The sequence below is a fragment of the Ochotona curzoniae genome, unplaced genomic scaffold (genome assembly GCF_017591425.1).
Source record: "Ochotona curzoniae isolate NIBS_2020 unplaced genomic scaffold, NIBS_Ocur_1.0 scaffold_2587, whole genome shotgun sequence".
Taxonomy (NCBI): Eukaryota; Metazoa; Chordata; class Mammalia; order Lagomorpha; family Ochotonidae; genus Ochotona; species Ochotona curzoniae.
The window spans coordinates 7,670,728-7,693,883 of record NW_024467096.1 but is presented as its reverse complement, the minus strand read 5'-3'; the positions used below and the strand labels follow the sequence as shown (position 1 = coordinate 7,693,883).

Below are 23,156 nucleotides of genomic sequence, written 5' to 3'. Positions count from 1 at the left end.
TCAATACATGTCCAGCTACTTCCCTTCCCATCCAGCTCCCTGCTTGTGGCCTGGGAAAGCAGTGAAGGATGACCCAAAGCCTAGAGATCCTGCACACAGATGGGAGACCAGGAAGAAGCTCTTGGCTCCTGGCTTTGAATTGACTCAGCTCCAGCCATTATGGCCATTTGAACAGTGAACCAGTAGATAGAAGATTTTTCTGTCTTTCCTCCTCTTTGTAAATCTGCCTTCCCAATAAAAAAGTAAATCTCAAAAGGGGGAAAAAAAAGATATCTGAAGCAAGTATGAATATGCTAAGATGTCAACTGTTTAATCTTGATGACAGTTACACAGTTATAGTTGTTATGTTACTTTGTATGTGTTTGAATCTTGCATCTTAAAACATTTATTGAAAATCAAATAATTGGGGTGGACATTGGGTGCAGCAGCTTAAGTCACTGCTTGTGATGCCATCATCCCAGAAGAAAAGCCCTGCTTCGAGTGCCAGCTATCCTGCGTCCAATCCAGCTTCTTGCTAATACTCATCCTAGAAGGCAGCACAGAATTGCTCAAGCACCTGGGCCCCTGTTGCTCTTAGGGGGAAGACCTGATAAAGTTCTAAGCTTCTGCCTTCTGCCTGACCCATTTCCCATGCAAGCATTTGGCAAATGAACGAACGGATAAAAGATCCCTTTGCCTTTCAAGCAAAATGCTAACTCCAAAATTTTCTCTAAAAAATCAATCATCTATGGTGCATATTTACCGTGTATTTTCCACTCGTTGAATCCCCCAAAGATCTAAACCATCTTCAGTGAGAGTTCCTGTCTGGAGAAAAAAAAAAAAAAAAAAAAAAAGGAATTCACATGCAGCAGAGTAAGGATAACACCTCAAAACAGAACACACCATTAAAACTATATGTCATGGACATACTGAAGAGTTCAGGAAAAACCGGTGAAATATACCAGTCAATCTATTAACCAGCCTACAAAAGAGTGAGGGTTCAGGATGTAATAAGCCAAGGAGACCAAGTGAAATGACTTCAGAAGGAAGCAATCGGCCCAATTTAGGTCGTACATGATCCAGCTTTAAATTAAAAAAAAAGACTGAGAACTGAGAAGCAATGAAAATCAAGCATTACATATTAACATTATCAATGTGATTTCTATTTGTATTATGTGAAAAATATATATATTGTACAAGTTTGAGATATTTTTAAGATAGGCAGGGAAATCTACAGTAGATATTAGATAAAGACAACTCTAAGTTTACAGTTTCATGGTAGCATTGCACTATGTAGGTGGGGCTCAAAATATTTACAGAAAAACTATGAGGTGAGTAAAGTTAAGAGCTTTTAAACTTACATTCAACATCATTCGGCAAACACTAACACCATAAATCACAATAAAAGCACAGCAATTACTGCTATATAGAGACTGTTCTATTACATAAGAACTATCTAGAAATAGGCAGGATCATGTTCAATCTGGAGGTAAATTAGCCCACTGTAGATTTACATATATTCCAAAAGAGTAAGAATTGAGGAAATAGTAAATACATAAAAATGACACGTATTACAAAAAGAAGAGGAAAAGTCAGAGGTGCATTACCATATGCATATTAGCAGACCAAAAAAAAACCAGGAAAGCAGATTCCACATATTTTAAAGCTACAAGTTAACTTTTGAGGATGATGATGAAATTGGCCCAACCTTGTCAAAGCAAACAAGATTCAGCTGTCCACAGATATTAATCCTTTGGGGACTGATACAGAAAATGCCAATTTTTTTCAATCTTCTCTGAGCATATACAATACCAGCAGTCATTGCAGCAGGAAGTGCAGGTGGCACAGTGATTGTAATGATATCAAGAGATTCAATAATTATTACCCCAACTTCTACCTAAAATGAACACAAAATGTCAAAAACACAGTATTAGATGCTAACTAAGTTGAATATTGACTCAGTAAAAATTTGAATTTTGTGTATCAGTATATATGCATACATTTATTAACTGTACATAATTTTTTTCCTTCAGAGATTCCGCAAATTATAAAGTTCAATTATAAAGTTCAATTGTCAACGGATCACAGACCAATAGCAACTGTAAAGGAAAAGTCTCTCATTGTAAAACCCTTGCATCCTTCACACACAACACACATAACTCAGGTTCTACAAGCACTGTCAGGAAGTGGCTTATCCTGTAAGCACCACCCTGTGAGTCTCTCCAGGGAACAGAAAACTAAGCGGCCAGCACCGTGGTACAGTGAGTGAAACCACTACCTGCAATGCTGCTATCCTTGTGTCTCAGCTGTTCCACTTCTAGTCAGCTCCCTACTAATGGCACAGGTGCTTAGGCTCTTATACCCACATGGGAGAACTAGATATTGTGGGATCCTGGCTTCAGCTTGACACAGTCCCAGCTGTTGTGGCCATGTGGGGAGTAAACAATCAGATAGAAGTTCTTTTTCAAATAAATAAATGGTAATGAATAAGTTAAAAGAAACAAAAAGAAAAAACAAAAAATAAAAAAAGAATAAGTTAGCAAGGTCTTTAAAAGTAAAACAATTTTTTAAAGCTCTGTTTTTATGTGAAGGGCAAATTTAAAGACAGAAGGAGAGAGAGAGAGAGAGAATGTTTCATCCACTAGTTCACTCAAGTGGCCACAATGGCTGGAGCAGAGCTGATCCAAAGCCAGGAGTCAGGAGCTTCAATGGAAGTTCTTCTCCTGGAACATTTTTTTAAAGATTTATTTATTGTTATTGCAAAGTCAGATAAGCAGAGATGAGGAGAGACAGAGAGGAAGACCTTCCATCCAATCATTCACTCCCCAAGTGACCACAACAGCCAGTGCTGCGCCAATCCAAAGCCAGGAGCCAGAAACCTCCTTCAGGTCTCCCACACAGGTGCAGGAACCCAAGGCTTTGGGCTGTCCTGGACTGCTTTCCCAGGCCACAAGCAGGGAGCTGGATGAGAAGCGGGGCTGATGAGATTAGAACTAGTGTCAATATGGGATCCTGGCATGTTCAAGGTAGACTTTGGCTGCTAGGCCACCACACCGAGACCCTTCTTTCTTCTCAGCTCTCTGATACCATAACTTTTAAAAAGCCGTATGACACTAGGAACTAAACTAATTAAAATCAGATTAGCTTAAACATTCTAGGTTCTTCCAATCTCACCAGCCCCTGAAAACCCTCAATAGCCACTTACGATGATTAAGAATCAAAGCCAACAGAGATAAATACCTCATTTAGAACACTATTGATAATAGTGTAGATGAATCCGATGCCTGCCACTGCCACAAGACACAGAAGGAACAAGTATGCATCTCTGTAGAGTTTGAAATCAGTTGGTTTGGGATACAATATGGAACGGACAAGTTGTCCTTTGGAAGTACTAAATCCTTGCAAAAAATTAGAGGAAAAGAAGTCACACTTTTACAAGGAAATGAAAACTACTTCTCAAACAACATTCTTTTCTTAAAACATTCAGCAGGTATCATATGCTAAAACTTGTAAGACAAGTTTAAACATTTTCTTCTACCTGTTCTAACTACTATGGCTTTGACAAGTTCTCCAGTATAGAAACGAGTCTGAATGACAGTGGTCCCACAAAACAAAGTGTGTCGTTTATGTGTTTCAGGGCTATATAATTCGTCTCCGCTTCCTTTAACATCCACTGCAGGATTTGGCAAATTAGTCTTTGTCACTGGAACACTTTCTCCTAGAAAGAAGGGAAAAATTCATTAAAACATCAATGTAAGAAAGCACAGAAATCATTATCAAACACCCCAAATATATTAAATATCCTAAATGTTGCTACGCTCTTTACAATAAAATACAGAGCTATAGACACGAATCACATAACTTAATGAATTACCTTTTTGTCTGCCAATTTCCCCACCTAATATTGTTGACTCTTAACAGTAATTTCAAAAAGTGGTTTACAACTAAAATGCATATATTTCAAAATTATGTTGTCAGACAAAATTACCTCATTTTTTTGCTCTCGACTACTAGAATGGAAAAGTTACCACAAAGACAAGAAGTATGAAGACTTACTACCCTTACACACATACACACACAAACACACACACGCACACTCCCCATTTCTCTCCTTTCATGGAACAGAAAAGGTTTCTAGGCAAGGGAGAGAAGAGAAGTGCGTAGGTGTGGGAATCCTTTCAAATCCTTCCAAATCCTATCAAATAACAAGATTCTCTTTAAAATATTCAAGGTGCGCATTGTGGCACAACGGGTGAAGTTGTCACTTGTGATACACACACATCCCAGTTCAGACTGCTAGTTCATGTCCCAACTACTCCATTTCTAACCCAGCTTCCTGTTAATGTGCCTAGGGAAGCAGCAAAGGACGGCCTGAGTTCTCGGGAACCTGAGTACACATGGGAGAACCTCCCCCGCCCCCAACTGAAGTTCCCGATTCCTGACTTCCACCTGGCCCTCAATCAGCTACTGCCTACATCTGACAATGACAATCACTGGATGAAGAGTTCTGTGTGTGTGGGTGTGTGTCTCTCCATCACTCTGCCTTTCAAATGAATCTTCTAACAGGATTTCAAAAAGAGTGAATTCTCTGTAGCATTCATACTTCGTGCTTGAGAGGCAAGTGTACAGAAATTTTCTGTGTATTTGTTTTAAGATAAGAATCAACAATTTCAAGATGCACTATGTGGGAATCTTTTTCTTGCTAGACTGATAACAAACCACACAATTTTTAAAAAGATATAAAACTCTCCTTCCAGATTGTGAATTTCCAAAGGGAAGCAAGGCCAACGTTTGAAATCTTAACTCGTGTTTTCTTACATAAGTAGGGAAACAAGATCTCCACAAGCAAAGGATTTCTTTCCTCCTCCCTAACTACAACCATGGCCTCAAACAGTGAGCAGAGGCAGGCTGAGAGATACAGCCGGCAGCACAGGGAATTACTCAGTACCATGTCGAAGCATAATGCAGAAATGGATTCATTCACTTTCATTTACCTGTTAACATGCTTTCATTCACAATGCAGGTGCCATTTATAAGCACTGCATCACAAGGCATAACTGTCCCATTTAATGGAATGACCATGACATCTCCTGGCACAAGGTCTGTGGAAAAGATCTCTTCTATTTCTAAATTTGAAAAAAGAGGGGAAATTTGTAACTTGGGAAAAAAAAAGGCAATGATCTACTCAACACTCACCTAATCTGAGCAAATTAATCATCACTAAAACCTGTCCAATGTCTTAAGTATTTTTCAAACTTACCTCATTTCTCCTCCAAAACTTCTCTCTACACCAGTTTGAACACAAAAGTCAGAACACTTTTTTTCTAAAAAAGCAAATATTTTCATACCACCACCCTGCTTAAAACCTTTCAAGCATCCCACAGCCTTTGGGTTGAACCCAACTTCCCCAGCATCCCTTAGAAACTTGTCCATTACTTAGTGTTACATATGGCCCACTGAATTCCTTTCAGTTCTGATCATGAGCACACAATCTCCAAGTTAAAGACCTTTAGCATTTGGACTCCTTTCTGTCTTTTACCTTCACATTACCAACTTTCTCATTATTTAAAAAAAAAATTATTTTATCTGAAAGCCAGAGAGACAGCCTAGCTGTTGGTGCACTCTCCAAATAGCAGCAACATCTAGGGTTGGGGCAAGCTGGAACCAGGAGCCAGGAGCCAGGAACTCATCCCAAGTCTCCTACCTGGGTGCCAGGAGCCCATCTACTTGCATCACCTATTATCTCCAAGAGTACACATTAGCAAGAAGTTGGTACTAGATATGGAGCTGGGAATGGAAACCAAGCATTCCAAATGGGGAAAGTGTATCAAAAGTACTGTATTAACCACTGACCAAATGCATACCCTCATCTATCTTCACCAAATTCAAACAATGCCCACTTAAAATCATTTCATTAGGAACACTGTGAATAGCAATTAAACCACCACGCTATGCTAGCATCCCATATGGGTGCTGGTTCAAGTCCTGACTGCTCCACTTCATATCCCTGCTCATGTGCCCAAGAAAGCAGACGGCCTAAGTACTTAGACCACTGCTGCCCACATAAGAAATCTGGCTCCTGCCTTTGGCCTGGCCCAGTCTGGTCACTGTGATTACTGACGAGTGAACAAGCAATGGAAGACTATCTATCCATATAGAACTCTTCCAAATTAATAAATCTTAAAAAAAAAAAAATCAAAGAAGGTATTCCTGATGGCTTGTACAGTAGTGGAGCAGTTTATTTAAGCTGTTACTCAGAACACCTACATCCCCTATTAGAGCACTGGTTCAAGTCCCACGAACTTCACTTCAGATCCAGCTTTCTGCAAATGCGGCTGGGAAGGCAAAAGAAAATTCCCCCAGTACCTGGGCCGCTGCCACCCAAGTGGGAGACCAGGATGAGATTTCTGGTTTTTAGTTTCAGCTAGGCCTATACTTACTGGGTGTTACAGGCATTCAGGGAGTGAATAAAGGAGTGTTTCTCCCTTTGCCTTTCAGAAAAAAAAAAAAAAAAACCCAGTCAGCCCTGACACGTACCAGTTAATGTGCTCTCCCTATCTCTCTAATATGTAAGCCATTTGATCTTTATCATGGAATATATCACCCTTTTGTTGCTACTAATCATCACCTGTAACTGAAACAAAACTAGGTCAACAGAGCCTGGCACAGTAACTGCCACACTGTACAAAAACACTGTTTTACATAACTGAAAGAACTTCAAAGAAACTCAGGAATCCAAACACATTTTTAGTTTTCAAAATAATGAGTGTGGGCCCAGGCTGAAAGCCTAGTGGCTAAAGTCCTCGCCATGCATCCACTGGGATCCCATATGAGTGCAGATTCTAATCCGGGCTGCTCTTTTCTCATCCAGCTCCCTGCCTGTGGCCTGGGAAAGCAATGCTGACAGCCCAAAGCCTTGGGACCCTGTACCCGCATAGAGACCCAGAAGAAGCTCCTGGCTCCTGGCTTCTGACTGGCTCAGTTCCAGCCACTGTGGCCACCTGGGCAGTGAATCAGCAGTTAGAGGATCTTTCTTTCTTTCTCTCTCTCTCTTTCTCTCCCCCCACCCCCAATCTCTCTTTAAATCTGATTTCCCAATAAAAATTAGTCTTTAAAAACCATGAGTGTATAACACACTGGGACTTCATATTAGTGCTTAATGAGTGTCTTTTGTGGCTTATTTTTCCAACAGACACCTGAAGGACTTACCTTCATTCACTCTACAAACTGAAACCCTCACAGTACTATGAGTTGCCACCATGTCATGCAACATCACATATTGCTGAAAGAGGAAAAAAAAAATAACTCACCTCAACACAGTGAAAAAGCAATTATCTTCAAGATACTAAAAATTAGTTAATATGGTGCAGGCCTACTACTCTGCCTTTACAAGACACTTAAGCAGGCCCCGATGGCCTCCACTCCGTGAAGTGGTAGCCTAAAATCCACCTGCCACCTCCAACATCAACAAGACAAAGGGAGACGTGAGTCTATGTTCACATCCAAACTAACAATCCCATGGAATACTTGCACTGTACCAAGCACTATTCTAAACACCTTATGCTACTACAAAACACAGGTTATGGAATGTGGAGTAAGTTTTGACTCACCTTTCTGATGGAATAGAGCGAGCTTACAACTGAGACTACGGACATAACCACAATGGCTAGAGCATAGTAATAGTACTCATCAGTACTCCACAGAATAACACTGAACAGCTGGAAAATGTAAAATGGGTTGAGAACCTAAAAAGCAAAAATTTTAAATCAAACTGAATGAAAGTTAGAACCATACAGCTCCTCCATCTTTCATTTGAGAAGCAATCTACAAGATAACCTTCTTAGTAACTGAGTGGTCACTTTCCTAGCACCCAAGGGAAAAAGGCAGTATGCGAGCAATGTCACAGCACTGGTCCCATTCAGAGGGATTTTCAAAGAGCAAAAATAATTACTAACGGGACAAGGTTAGAAATCAATCATTTGGGCCCGGCACAATCGTGTAGTGGTTAAACTCCTCGCCTTGCACACACTGGGATCCCATATTGTCGCCAGTTCTAATCATGGCGGTCCTGCTTCCTATACAGCTCCCTGCTTGCATCTGGGAAAGCAGTTGAGGATGGCCCAAAGCCTTGGGACCCTGCACTGGCGTGGGAGACCTGGAAGAGCTCCTGGCTCCTGGCTTCAGATTGGCTCACCTCCAACTATTGCGCTCACTTGGGGAGTGAACCATTGGACGGAAGATCTTCCTCTCTGTCTCTCCTCCTCTGTATATCCGCCTTTCCAATAAAAATAAATAAATAAATAAATAAATAAATAAATAAATAAATAAAAGAAATCAACATTCCCATCCCTAATCATTACATTACATTATGCCATGTTTCTAATCAACATTATATGGCTGTTCTCTGGAACAAAAGGAAAACAATCTCATTTACTAACTATGGTACTAACTATGGACCTTTATTAGCCAAAGCTGGAATGAACATTTGTGAGGCTATTCCTGCTAAATACTGGCTCTTACTGTCTCCTTTACAAGACCAGAATCCTTTACACTTATATTCCTGGTAACAATTAAAATTTAAACAAAAATTAAAAGATAATCTCTGCCCAAAAGTCTTTCTCCACCATTAGCTTTAAAATGAAATAAGCCAGGTAAGTCACCAAATAAAAAAAGGATACTTTATTACTTAAAATGACTGCTTCCAAACTGACAAATCTACCAAACACTGAATTGTACTGTTAGTCTTACCTCTTTAATTAGAAGTTTAAAAACAGAAGGCACTTTCACAGTAATTTCATTTACTCCATAAAGCGATTTTCTGAAACAGGAAAATAAAATAAGGGTACATTATATTCTATTAGTTTAATTTAGGAAAAGCAATGCATTAGCTAAGGTTCAAACCAGAGCACTCCACAGTATTTCCTAGAGCTTGTCTTTTGTAATTCAAATTCTCTACCTAAAGCATTTAAATTAAAGAAGTCAGAAATGGTATAAATAACTAAACTTCTGATATTTTATTTCATTGCCTCACACACGTACTTATGACCAGTATCTTTCTCATAATTAATTTTTTCAAGAATAATTCTGTGACAAGTATCTTTCTCATAATTTTTATAAGACTAAAAACTCTAAAGATTTGCTTTTCTAATTACTATATTTTCTATATTACTTTTCTAGCAAGATTATTTCAAAACATTATACACAGGACTTTTAGAAAAACAAGCTTCTAAAAAATAGCTTAAATCCTTCTACTTAACTCCATATGCCACAAAAGTACATTTCTCTAGGATACAGTAATTGGTTCCTTCATTTTATGAAGTTTGAATGAGTAAACTTTTTGTTTTCTAATCCTTGAAAGAACATGCTATACAAGTATTAAAAATTTTTTAAATGCCAGCTATTTATTCATTGCCATTTATTTTTAAATTATGCGATATCCTGGTTTCTTTTTATACTTTAACATAGAACAACTCTGCATAAAGATCATCTACCAGTTTATAATAATTTCCATTGCAGTAAATCTGGGCTCATGCATACAATTCCCAGTAACATATTTCAGAAAATCTAAGATGCTGTCAATTGTCAAGATATACCATTACTTTATACATACAATCAAAAAAAAAAAATCTAGCAAGTAAAGCATGACATTACCAACTATGACACATCACATTTCACAGATGCTAGAACAGAGGAAACTTTATACCTCAAAATCAATGGAAATATACTAACTTTAGGAATAGCAACTTGAACAGATTAGTTATAACATTTGTATGACTCCTAAACTGAGGCAGTCTTATTCAAATATCACACTATGTACTCAACTCTTGTATCTAATAAAATATTAAAACATCTCTTAGTATGTACAAGTAGGATAAAGGGTGGACTACACATGTACTACCAAATTCAGGGATTCAAGATTAGATCTGACTATAGTTGGATAAAAATTTACCTGTAGGCATGCATCCCCTTTGTCAGTCCTGCACTATGCTTTTCATAAATTGACGTACAAGAAACACCTTCATCCAGTCCCCTAAATAAATCCAAAGTTTTTACTTTAAACAAAGTTTTAAATATCCAAACTTCTTAACGCCTCATTTTTTCTATATTCCTAATTTAAATCGACTTAAAGTGTGATTTCCTTACAAATTTTTAGAAACTCAACAAAAACTGATTATGAGTGAAAACTTTAAGATTTTAAATTCTTAATATAAACAATGAAAGGTCTCAAACATGACAAGTTTTAAGTTTTCAATGTATTTATCACATGACAAAATGCCTCCAAACATTTAAATGTCTATAATAATATCACTATGCTTTAAGGTAAGCTTAAAGCATAAGCTAAAAGCATAAAAGCTAAGCTTAAAGCATAACCAACCAACTATGCAATTCCAACTAAAGACAGAGAAGCTCCATCCACAGCTTAACCTAAGAAATCCTCTTCAATTTCTTCCATCTCCATAAATCCCCCTTGACTGGAAGTACAGAACTTATGAATCAGAAACAGTATCTCCAATCTGCAAATCCTAGCTGATCCTCAACTAACATACCTAGTTTTCCAGAAAAAAACGTCTCAAATGTGCTCTCTGTAACTGACTACTGGTCATATTTTCTCCAAAACAAGGGTGGAGAATGTCCAACCCATGGGCCATATTACAGCCTTCAAGATCATGACATCTGGCCCCACCAAGACAGCCACAGGCGGGACTCATTTCAGAAGACCTATAGCAGCTAAGTGAAACTGATAATTTTGTTTGGCTTATAACGATACTAAATACCCAACTGACCCTTAAAGGAAAAAAGGTTCTCCAGTCCTACGTCCTACAGTCTGTAGTCTACAGCCAAGAGAACCTTACACGTGATTCCAATCTTTCCCCACTTTTTTCAGATGGTAAACTGTCACCACGGGGCTGTCTGATTTGCCTCTGTGGTTGGCAAGAGCCACATGGCAAACAGCTTTGACATTTTTTCCCAATGAGGTTGATGACATCTCCAGAAGGTAGCAGGAACCAGTAATGAAGTTGCAATTTTACTTCTCTATTTTGACAAAATGGCAGCTCCTTGGCAGTTTTCCTCAAGGAAAGGCTTCTTGACCTGCAATGGTCTTTAAGACCAGCCACTGGGAAACACCCTGCACCCTTTCAGATTTCCCCAATTCTTTACTTCACTGAAGGAAAAATCCACGTAGGACTATTTTAAATGTTCATAACAGGATTCTTGTTTATACTGCTAGAATTAATAATTCCTTTGGCATTCTAAAGCAACGATATTTAAAGCTTATAATAATCACTTTAACACTGACAATAAAAATAGAATGTTAATGAACTTGATCTCCACAAAAAACACAGGGATTATTCCAATATGTCCTACTCAAGAGTACTGACACGTCTCACAATGCCCCATTCTTCACCCACACATTACAATTAAAAGTTTCCTTTACCTCATTCCTCAACTGCAGCTATGAGAGAAACTACTGCCATACCAAGGGGATAAGGGTCCTAGGCTAACCCGTACGCCAGGAGGCTCACTCAGAATTCACTAGGAGGTAAAAGCAACAAGGCAGGCTTGGCAGGTTTGGTGTCACACTGCTTCTAACTTTCACACAAAGTTGGCAATGAGACAGGTTGATTTATTTTAAAGTGGTTAATGAGTCTTCAAATAGCACTAGGGAGTGTTCATGAATAAAATGTTTGCAACAAAATGCCTTCACTTATATGTAATTATAGCAAAATCTTTTCTACCTAAAATATTTTTCAGGATATCCGTAATATAACCAAAAAAAATAAAGATACTTACTTTAAGAAATCAAAATTGTGAATGGTATCATTCCAGATATATTTTACACTATGGTGGGTGAAATAACGAATCTGTAGAATATACATAAATGTTACATCAAAAATCATATCAAGTGTTGTATCACATAATCTGCTGTGCTATAAACAGTGATATGAATTTTAAAAGTACAGACACTTATCTCAAGCAATAACTGCAAACACAATGTTATAGGCTGTATATGGTAACATAAAATGCAGTCATTCTGGTTTTTCAGGAAACTTATGTACTAATAAGATCACAATACCTGTTGAGATGGAGTCTGGGAATATTTATTTATCTCCTGCCTATTCTCTTCAGTCAAATTCTCAGTTAGATGAACTGCATGGCCATTGGAAAACTTATTAACTGTAGATTTTGGACTCGAAAATGGGGGAGTTTCCAAAGGAAGAAAGCGAATTTTTGCACAAAACCACATTTGGAATTCATCCTTAGGAAAAAAAAGGGAGAAAAGTAAAGTCAGTTTTGTATATTGCGTAACTGCCTATGTTTTCTACAAGATTTTTATCCTTCACATATTATTTCCTCATCTTTGACAAGGCATCACCTCTTACTCAGGAAATGCTAAACCACAGCATGAATATTTCATTTGCTAAAACAACAGCTGCTTTCCATGGCTCACCAATTTTATGACCATACTTCACTGATACAATGACCAATATTCCATAAAATATCCTAAGTGATTCCTTAATTTACCAAATTATATACTGACATAGGACAGTAAAACCCTTTTCAAATGCTTTCAATTAGAATTAAAAAACAAAAAACTGCTTGATGCAGCGACATCACACAGAAGACAGCTGGTCTGGCCAGTGAGAGATGTGAACCACTGTGCTGCTGCACCAGCTCTGACACACATCAAGAACTGTAAATGGAAGGTGAGGGATAAGATCACCTCCGAGATCTTCAGTTTGGAACCACTGGAGTGAGCATGGCTCATTATACCCGGGTCATGCGTACCACGCCCTTTGGACACAGTGTGCACACAGGCACTGCTCCTTCGGTAACCAGAAGACACGTGCACTCACAGTAGTCCTCAGCAGCACCACTTCACAGTCTTTAATTGCAGCTCTAACACAGGTCGCCTTCACCCGCCACTCGGGCATCCAATAGAGGAGGAGGAGGAGGAACCCGCCAGTACAAATCACTCCTAAAGAAACCACGGCCAGCTTCCAGCGGCTCAAATTGTAACCATAAATCTCCTGCATAGGACACAGTGATCACATGATTAATTATCAAGTAATAAAGTTCTAGGTAAACTCTATGATCTTTTTCAGACAGCTTCCAAAGTTCTCTCATGTAAAACTTAAGTATTTTCCTATTCTGTAATTTACTCCGCAGGTTTTCTTCTGATAAATTCATTGTCAAAGTTATGCTTTTAAGTAGTTAAATTTGCTGATATTGAGGCGGCACCATGGAGTAGTGGAATAATCCTCAACCTGCAGTGCCAGCATCCCACGTGGGCACCAGTTCAAGTCCCAACTGCTCCACTTCCCATCCAGCTCCGTGAGGATGACCTGGGAAGGCAGCAGAGGATGGTCCAAGGTTTTAGGCGCCTGTGCCCACATAGGAGACCTAGAAGAAGCTCCTGACTATTTTCTTCAAACCAGCACAGTTCTGGCCATTGAGGCCTTTTGGGAAGTGAGCCAGCAGACAGAAGATCTCACTGTCCTCCCTTTCTCTCAATTCCTGTGTTTCAAGTTAAATAAAAGACATTATTTTAAAATGTGTCAATATTTATACTTCCAGTTTTACATTTGATATTGTCATTAATACATTCTTCTCCACTGATCTAGTATATTCACATTTAATGTATTTTCTTAAAATTCAAAAAAAGCTTTAAGTTTTATTTCATTTTGTTTGCTAGGCACACACAAGGAGAGAGTCACAGTATAGATCTCCAATTTTCTGGTTCACTCCTGAACTGCCTGCTGAGTCTTGGCCAGGACAAAGCCAAGAGTGAGGCACTGCCTCTGGGGCTCCCACACACGTCGGGGGTTGGCAGGAGCTGCTGACTTTCAGATGCATCGCAGCAGAAGGGTGGACAAGACAGCGGAGCAGGACTCCAGCCAAGGTGCTGTGACGCAGGGGACAACTCCCCAGACAGCACCCTAAGCACTGAGGCCAAATTACCCGTCTCCTCCTAAAGTTTTTGTCATTTTCACATACCTTTTTAATTCTTCTGGAATTTATCTGGAGAGGTTATATCATTTTTAAAAATAAGTTTATTTTAGAATAATTTGATTTATAAAAACACAAAAGTATCAGAATTTCTTGTTCAATCACCCCCAATGGCAACACCTTCTTGATATGTCCATCAAAAAACAAGATTAATACCGCTGCACTTCCAGCAACTAAACTCAGTCTTGGCATTTCATCTGGTTTTCCACTGTTAACTTCTCTCATCTAGGGGACAATCTGGACTATCACACCAAATTTGGATGGAATAGGTTTTTAAACAATATTTTTCTCAAGTGCTTGCTAATTGTTTTAAAACTACTATGACTGTTAATTGGATCTCTGACCTAAATTATTTCAAGTATTTCAATTACATCCCTACCACCACCCAATAACGGCTTCCTGACTCAGCAAGTAAAAAATGTAGAAAGCTGGTTAAATTTAAATTTCAAATAAACAACAATTCTTTTGCTTACCCGACAACCTTTGCAACATATATTAAAAGCCTTTCCCTTCTTTGTCTGAAACTCAAATTTAACAGGATATCTTCACCTTTTACCCGATATCTGTTTATGCCCCCTACAAATCTTTTACAAACATCAGCTAATGTAACTTCTTAAATCACCAAATGCAAAAATATACTTCTTGGGTCTTGGGAGTCTGCAGGTAAGAAAAGAGTTAATTACACTAAAACCAATAAACAGATATTACATACTACGAACTCAGAAACGGGATAAGGAAAGTAAAGTGCACTGAAGAGCTGATGGTGGTGGTAATGATTAACTGCATTTTTCTATTTCCTAGAATAAGTTATGGAGATTAAACGATATTTCACAATTACAAAACCGGATTACCATTTCCTCTTCCTGACCCTGGTTGATAGTCTTCCTTTCTTCTTTGTCCATATCTACAATGACTGGGAAAATCTTGTGCTTCCAAACACGTCAAGACAACTAGGGCAGAAAAAGGGCAAGCGTTAATGATTTATTTTACATCTCAGTGGACTAAGTAACCTTATGACATCATTTCTTTATGATACCACCAAACTGACATTTTAAAGTATTTTGTTTTTTCAAATAAAACATTTATTTTTATTTGAACGGCAGAAGTTACACAGAGCAAAGGACAGAGGAATCCAAATGCTAGCTCGTTCCCCAAATGGCTGCAACAACGGCAGAGGCAGGCTGGTCCGAAGCCAGGAGATCGGAGCTTATTCCAGGTCCCCCACGCAGGTACAGGGTCCCAAGGACTTGAGTCAGGCTTCACTATTTCCTCAGGCCATCAGCAGGGAGCCAGACTGGAAGTGTGATCACCTGGGATGCTGGCACTGCGGGAGGAGGCTTAGCTTGTTACACCATAGCACTGGCCCCTTAAAATATTTTAATAAAACCTGATTTATTCAAAAACAAGGGTGAATACTTGTTCATGGGAGATTTTTTTGATACATGAAGCAAAGTTCCACTGATAAGTAAGTAGTTCCTGAAGTATTAGCTAGTGGGAATAATACTTCCAAAGCTACACAAGTTCTTGAATCCATACTACTCGGTGCCACAAACCTTGGCATACTTTAATAATTAACTTATATTTAGCATCAACCTTGACACAGAATTTAAGTTCTGAGAGAAAATGACTACAGAATCTTCTTTGTTCGTTCCCCAGATTCGGGGAGCAGCTCAGTTCTTCAGCTGAAGTACTTCCCACAACTAATGTGCTCAAAGCACCGACAGTGAACCTCTCAACAATGATTAATTTTCCAACCAATGCTTGCAAACTTCTAGCTGCATGACTAGTGATCCTTGACCAGCAGCCCCTCCCTACAGCTGAGTTACTCCTTGCTAGCATTCACCCATTGTGAGGCCAAGTCCATTAAGCAAGCCTGTGATACCTCCAGACCACCCAAAAGGCTAATCCAGGGCAGAAAATCCAGAGTCCACCAAAAGTCTTCCTTTTTATTTGTAGCTCAAATCAGACGCTAAATCACAGAGAGATCTGTGAAATTTAAGACAATGCCACATTTCTTTCCAAAATTGGGAGGCATTTTGAGGGGGGAAGGATATTATTCAGATGTAATCAATTATTTACAATATCGGTATTAACTTAGAATATGGTAAGCAAGTCAACGGAACGAAAGCTCTTCAGCATCGACGGTAATTGTCAAGAGCCCAAGAGTGAGCATGAACGTTTGAGAGCAGCTGTGTCACATGTGGTGGACTCCTGCAGGACGGGGGGGGGGGGGACGATGGGGACCGGGACTCAAGGCCCTCCCTCCTTCCAGCTTACAGATACCTAATTATCTATCCAGTGCACAGCAGGTTTGACACCTGGGGGTGCACAACCAAAAACATTCACTGAATAAACAACTCTGCTAAGACACCAGTGCCCATTCTTTACATGACACAAATTCAGCAAACACAAACCAAATGCAGAATTTTAATCTCAGATGCAACATTGTTGAATCTTCTCAATAATATATCAAAAAAAAAAAACCCACCTATAAAAATACAGGATTTAGGAACATTGAAAAATGAGAGGGCTCATAACGGTATCTGGTCCAACCTGTCCACAACAAGCCAGATCACCTTACAAAACTCTCTGGGCAACTGAACAAAATGTCTTCTTGGTCTAGGACAGTGTTAACAGCCTTAATGCGCACTGCCCCAGGTCATTGTACCATTGCAAAGATCCATTAACTCATGGTGACTTGCGGGCACCGGGATCTTTAAGGATTATCCCTGCGGCTGGGGAGACCACAAGCCCAAGCTCTTCCTCAGCACAACAGGGCAGCTGTCACTGTCTGGGTCTCTAAGGTCCAGTCCAGTCCTACCAAGGCCCACCAGCAAGAGGTAAGGCAAAATCCCTCTGCCCTGACATTCACCCACTAAAAACACCAATCTGACAATTTTTTTTAATTTTTAAGATTTATTTATTTATTAAATTCAAATAAAAATAACAAAAAAGATTTATTTTTATTGGAAAGTCAGATTTGCAGAGAGAAGGAGATACAGAAAGATCTTCCATCCGCTAATTCACTCCCCAAATGGCCACAATGTTTGGAGTTGAGCTGATGTGAAACCAGAAACTAAGAGCTTCTTCCGGGTCTCCCTTGCAGGTGCAGGGTCCCAAGGCTTTGGGCGATCCTCCTCTGTCTACCCAGGCCACAGGCAGGGAGCTGAATGGGAAGTGGAGCAGCTGGGACATGAACCAGCGCCATAGAGGATCCCAGTGTTTGGAGGTGATAGATTAGCCAATTGAGCTATCACACAAAGTCAAGTCTGATCATCTTTTTTTCAAAAAAAAAAAATATTATTTTTTATATTTTTATTGGAAAGGTGGATATACAGAGAGGAGAGACAGAGAGGAAGATCTTCCGTCCGATGATTCACTCCCCAAGTGAGCACAATGGCCGATGCTATGCTGATCCGAAGCCAGGAGCCTCTTCTGGGTCTCCCACGTGGGTGCAGGGTCCCAAAGCCTTGGGCCATGCTCAACTGCTTTCCCGGGCCACGGGCAGGGAGCTGGATGGGAAGAGGGGCCGCTGGGATTAGAACTGGCGCCCATATGGGATCCCGGTGTGTGCAAGGCGAGGACCTTAACCACTACGCCATCGCGCTGGGCCCAAGTCTGATCATCTTTAGTTGGTTATTCTTCCTTAGGCTCTGGAATGAATCCACGGATCATCACCAAAGATTCACTTACTCGTATCATTTTTGATAACAAGCACTGACCTTCATTTTTGCATTACCACCACTTAAATGCATTTCTTGGTGATGATGAACTATTTCAAACCATAAAGCTATTCCAGACAATGCATGTCATCTGTTTTCTATCTAGGCAGAGTAACATGAACCAGACCTGTCTTCTTAATCAAAAATGATAAGAAATTGACACAATATCTATTGGTTTCCCAAGAGGCTGGACAGCAGGCAGATGGTCAGCACACTGAGGGAGCCATGTAACTATGCCAGTGGACAGGCTTGCAGGGAGCCCAGGGACAGTCCAGCCATCTCCTGGGGTTAGGGAGACAAAGCTGAGAGCCTGGGAAGGCACTGAGCAAAGACCTATAACACGGACCCTTCCACCCCTCCTCCACCCCAGGTACTCAGCAAGGTACTGATTAGTGTAAAGCAAGTGCCAGAGGCCCGGAAGAAACCACCCAAGAGTACTAAGGCCTAGAAATCTCCAGAGCTTACAGTGCTTATTCCCAACAACCACAGTGGACAACTCCATTCATCATAAGGGATCTGGAGGAGTATTCAGAGGTTTTCAGAGGTTTTTGCTTCAGTGGGGGTAAAACTAGCCCCCAAAACTTTTCTAGCCCTGTCCAAGAAGTTTAAAAATAACACAAAACCCTACCTATAGGCAACTGCCTAGGTTGCATTGTACCTAGGCAGGTATTACACTGCCAGGAAAAAAGCAGCTAAGAGCTGGCAGGCATTCTGGGCCTGATTAAGCTGGCTAATGCCAAAATGTGTGTTAACTATACCAGTGTGCCAGCATAGTTGCCTATTCTTTCTTGTTGTTTTTAAAATATTTGTGGGAGGCAGACACTAGCATGCTAGCAGAAGGGATCTAGGGACCTGTGCCTAAACATGCATGGAATCTGGGAAAAACCCCAGGGTGGCATGACACCACCAGAGGACCAAGCTTGGGGGACTGTGGATTGCTCAAGGGGTCTGGAGATGTGTGGGAGAAAAGATTGCTGAGGGATAATGTGACAGCTGAGTGATTTCCGGTGGAAGACTACTGTACTTGTAGACAAACAAGGGGGCAGAAGCCTAGTGACTTGCAGGAGACAAACAGAGGACCTTTTAGGACCAGACCAATACACCCATCCATATGGGAGTCCTGAGCTGAGCTTGTTGGTATCAACCACCAACTACTGGCACACAAACAAGCCATGGCTGGGGGGCCTGCCTGGCTGGGCGCAACCACAGTGCCCACCTGTGAGTGCTAGGGCAGGAGACATTCCATGTCAAGCTGGACCATGACACAAGCCAGCATGCAAGAGAGCTGGGTCTGGGGGCAGATTCTGTGGGGAATTTGTGAACTCACCCCGCAGGGCTGCCACACCAGCTGGCTTGCTTAAGGCGGGGCGGTAACTGGCCGATCTAGGCCATGACTATGGAACACACCAACAGTTATGGGTACTGGGGCTGGGGAACAGGTCAGGCTGGTTCAGTATGTAGCACTCTCAGGCTGAACTGGGAGTGGGGCCGGCCAGGCCGCAACATACACTAGCACACACAAAGGTCGACACTGCCTGACCCCTGCTAGCATGTAGCATCTGGGACTGGGAGTGGGCCTGGTGGGTAAACTTGGGAAATTTCCCTGGTGGTTTGCCACTCCCACCGGTGAGCATGAGTCAGCAGGATGCTAGTAAGGCCAGACAGGGCTGCTTCACTTGTCGGCAGGCATGTGGGTTGGCTGGGGGCGGATGAGGGGGGTGGAAGGAGGGAGGAGGCAGATTGGGTAGGCCTAGGCCAAACATTGCGCACTGGCATGTGTGGGAGCCAAGACTAGGTGCGGGATAGTCCTCTGGTTTGCATGAAAGCCAGGGATGGGGGCAGGTTGGACAGAGCTGGACTGCAGCACTCACCCAGCAAGGCCAGGCTGCAGCATCTGATGGCAAAGGCCAAGCTGGGCGATGAGTTATACCGAACTGGGTCAGAGAAACCACTGGCATGTGCAAGATCTTTGCTGGCAGCCTGGTCAGGGAACTAACGGGATGCCCCTACTGGCCTTCCCATCAGTGAGTGAAACAGCTGGAATTGGGGAAGCAAACTGGACGGGACTTGGCTATAGCATCCCTCAGCATAGGTGTGGATTGTCTGAGGTGTGCCACACTGGGCTAGACTCCAGCACCTATTAATGCTCACAGGAGCCAGAGCACGTGTAGGACAGGCTGGGCAAGGTCCCGGCAACCTCCGAACCACGCAGGAGCTGGGTCTAAGCGGGCGGGCCATACTGGGCTGGGATGTAACACCCAACAACGAGAGCCAGAATGGATGCGGGTTAGTCAGGCAAAGCTGCCATACCTGCAAGGACAGGAGGTGGGCCAAGTCTGGCTGGAGCAAGAACCCACCAGTGTGCACAAGATCTGCTACTTGTAGGTGACCTGATAGAAGAGCTTGGGGAACTCTTCTTCCAGGACACAGTCCCTACAAGTGAGTGCAAGAACCAAGCTGGGAGCAGCCTAGACCAGACCATGTTACAATACCCACCAGTATATGTGTGGGTCAGGTCTGGGGGTGGGCTAGCCTGGGCCAGTTCATAGCACACACTGGCAGATGTGAGATCCAGAACAGGGTGCAACACAGGCCATGTTAGGCTACAAGACCAGCCAGGTCACATTAGAGCCAGAATTGGGAGCTGGCTGGGCTGAACTGCAACATTTACCAACATGAACTGAAACTGGGAGCAGACAGGGCCAAGCCAGGATGCAACACCTGCTTGTGAATGCTGAGGTAAGTGGAGACATGCAGACAGAGCCACAGCATCCATCACCACATGTAAAACAAGGGGGGGAGTTGCGAGCCAGACAGGGAGGGCTGGGGGGACTCCCCTGCTGGGCCACTATCCTGCTAGTGGCGGATCTGATGGGGGTTATTGAGACTTACTCTAACTAGGCTGCAGTTCCCACTGGTGTGTGTGTGTGTGTGAGGGCAGAGTGTGTGGAGGGCAGCCAGGGACTGAACTGCAGCATCCACTGGTTTTTGAATCGAAATGGGGCTGGGGACAGAAATGACCAGGCAACTCCAACCACCAGTACGTCTAGGCTGATGTGGGTGATGGACTCAACTGGACCCCACACTGGCTGAGTCAAGCCTGGGCTCACCTCTGGCAAGGTTTCTTTGGGGCTTTCCCACCCAACTGGATCACTGGACTCAGAACTCCAAACAGCAGGGAAAAAAATCACAGCATGTGTGGTCTGACTGTGGAGTGCAGAACTGGATATCCTCGGTTGTTGAAGTCTGTGCAGCAGACAGCATGTCCAAATGCACATGGGGATCATGACAACCAGCTCAGAGGCCTGCACAGGTTGTCTAGTACTACGGAGGGCAGAACAAATTGGACAGGTTTGCCAGTCAAGCATTAACAGCAAGTATCTGGGCCAGTGGAGTCTCTAAGGTAGACTCTGTCAGCCAATTATCCCTGGAAGAATTTCCATAATCTTGGAGCAGCAAAGTCAACAGCGTATCAGAACTATCAAAACCACTTGAGCAGTGCCCTTGGAATATGCTTCACATAGGGGACCCTCAGATGACACTGTGTGATCATCCCCTATTCCTGGGCACTGATGTGGTTGGGCTGCTAAGAGCAGCCCTCTCTTCTCTTCCCACTTTCCCCAGATAATGGAAGAAAACAGGAGATTTGAGGCAGTTGTCTCATTTACTTTCCCCCATTCCTTTAGCCTCCTCACCCTAATCAGTGGTCCACATGGACATGTATCATTCTTAATTATGTAAACATCATCAGAAATAAAATTATTTATTATTTAAAAAATAACCTAAAAGAATAAAATCTGGGGGTCCGCACAGTGGCATAGCCTCATAATCCTGTCTGCAGCACCAGCAACCCATAAAGGCTTTAGTTTGCATCTCAACTGCTTCACTTCCAATCCAGATCCTGCCGATATACCCAGAAAAGCAGGAAACAACGGCCCAAGTACTCGGGTCCCTGAACCCATGCAGGAGACCTGAAGAAGCTCCAATTTCGCACAGATCCAGCTCCAGCCAGAGACTTGGGGAGTGAACTAGAGGATCAAAGACCGCTGTGTTACTCTGCATCTTCATAAGTAAATAAATAACCAAATCTTTAAAATACAACCCATGATGAGAAATTCAGTCCAAAGAAGAGCACTCAGGGCCAGGTGTTTGTTGTAATGTTAAGCCACTCCTCAGGAAGCGCCTAGCTCATGGTAGAGTGCCTGCGCCCTGGCCTCGGCTCTCTTCCAGATTCCAAATTCCTGCTAACACACAGCAGGCAACAGTTGCTCCCAACATGGATGACTGGACTGAGACCCTGGGTCTTGGCTTTGGCCCATACCAGTGACATCAGTGACATCAGATCTCCACATGCATGTCTCTCTGCTTTTCTAATAAGTTAAACTAAAAGGATTTAAAGGGGAAAAAAAAAGACTTGGCACAGCAGTTAGATGGCATGTGGAAAGTCCCATCTCATTTCAGCACGCCTGTGTTCAAGTTCTAGCTCCACCTGCCAATCCAACTTTCTGCAAGTGCATACCCTGAGAGGCAGCAGGTAACCACCTGAGTTCCCAACTCCCAAGCATCCAAAATGTGAACCGGCAGATGGGAGGTGTCTGTCCCTTTTCTATAGCTCAAATTTTAAAAATAAGTAAGAGAGCTATTCTATTTCCTGTGTTGCAGAAGCAAGAAAATTGAACACAAATGAAGACATGAATGATAAAGAACCAAATTGGAGCCCAGTGTGGTAGCCTAGCGGTTAAAGATCCTCACCTTGCACATGCCTGGATCCCATGTAGTCTCCAGTTCTAATCCCGGCAGCCCCGCTTCCCATCCAGTTCCCTGCTTGTGGCCTGGAAAGCAGTCGAGGACAGTCCAAGGCCTCGGAACCCTGCACCCAAGTGGGAGACCTGGAGGAAGGTCCTGGTTCCTGGCTTTGGATCAGCTCAGCTCAGGCCACTGCAGTCGCTTGGGGAGTAAATCAATGGATGGAAGATCTTCCTCTCTGTCTCTCCTATTCTCTGTATGTATCTAACTTTGCAATAATAAATAAATAAATACATCTTAAAAAAAGAAGCAGCAGCAGCAAGCACTACATAGAATTAACAGAAGATGCAGCAGAAGAAATATGATGAACTTATGGGGCCAGCGTTGTCGCACAGTGAGTAAAGATGCAACACTGGCATTTCATGGGAGGCACCACCTGTTAGTGCCTCACTGCTCTACTTCCGCTCCAGCTTCCCGCTAAGAATCAAGGGAAAGCAGCAGCAGCGGGCCAAGTGTTTGGATTGTTGCCACTCACACATGCGGGAGACGCAGATGAAGCTCCAGGCTCCTAGCTTCAGCCTGGCCCAGCCCTAATCACTACAGCCATCGGTGGGGAGGGGGAGAGGAGGGACGCGCAGCAGAGTGGGGGCAGTGACCCAGAAAAAACATTCTCTTTCTCCTCCTCCTTTTCCCCTGATT

General features: G+C 42.2%; 1 protein-coding gene across 6 annotated transcripts in view; it reads right to left on the bottom strand.

Annotated features, from left to right (window-relative positions):
- Window positions 1-23,156, bottom strand: part of ATP13A3 (ATPase 13A3) — a 90,327-nt gene that overhangs the window by 47,513 nt on the left and 19,658 nt on the right. For 5 of the 6 annotated variants that reach the window (XM_041003017.1, XM_041003016.1, XM_041003018.1 and 2 more), the window contains 13 exons: window positions 14,841-14,939; window positions 12,837-13,010; window positions 12,056-12,238; window positions 11,773-11,843; window positions 9,929-10,009; window positions 8,728-8,797; window positions 7,590-7,724; window positions 7,189-7,261; window positions 4,974-5,105; window positions 3,518-3,697; window positions 3,220-3,377; window positions 1,688-1,876; window positions 743-804 (listed from right to left, as the gene is read on the bottom strand). In XM_041003017.1, the coding sequence (XP_040858951.1) occupies window positions 743-804; window positions 1,688-1,876; window positions 3,220-3,377; window positions 3,518-3,697; window positions 4,974-5,105; window positions 7,189-7,261; window positions 7,590-7,724; window positions 8,728-8,797; window positions 9,929-10,009; window positions 11,773-11,843; window positions 12,056-12,238; window positions 12,837-13,010; window positions 14,841-14,891 (1,559 nt within the window). In that variant the 5' untranslated portion in view covers window positions 14,892-14,939. The remainder of the gene's footprint in view (window positions 1-742; window positions 805-1,687; window positions 1,877-3,219; window positions 3,378-3,517; window positions 3,698-4,973; window positions 5,106-7,188; window positions 7,262-7,589; window positions 7,725-8,727; window positions 8,798-9,928; window positions 10,010-11,772; window positions 11,844-12,055; window positions 12,239-12,836; window positions 13,011-14,840; window positions 14,940-23,156) is intronic. The other variant, XM_041003021.1, reaches the window with a different exon arrangement.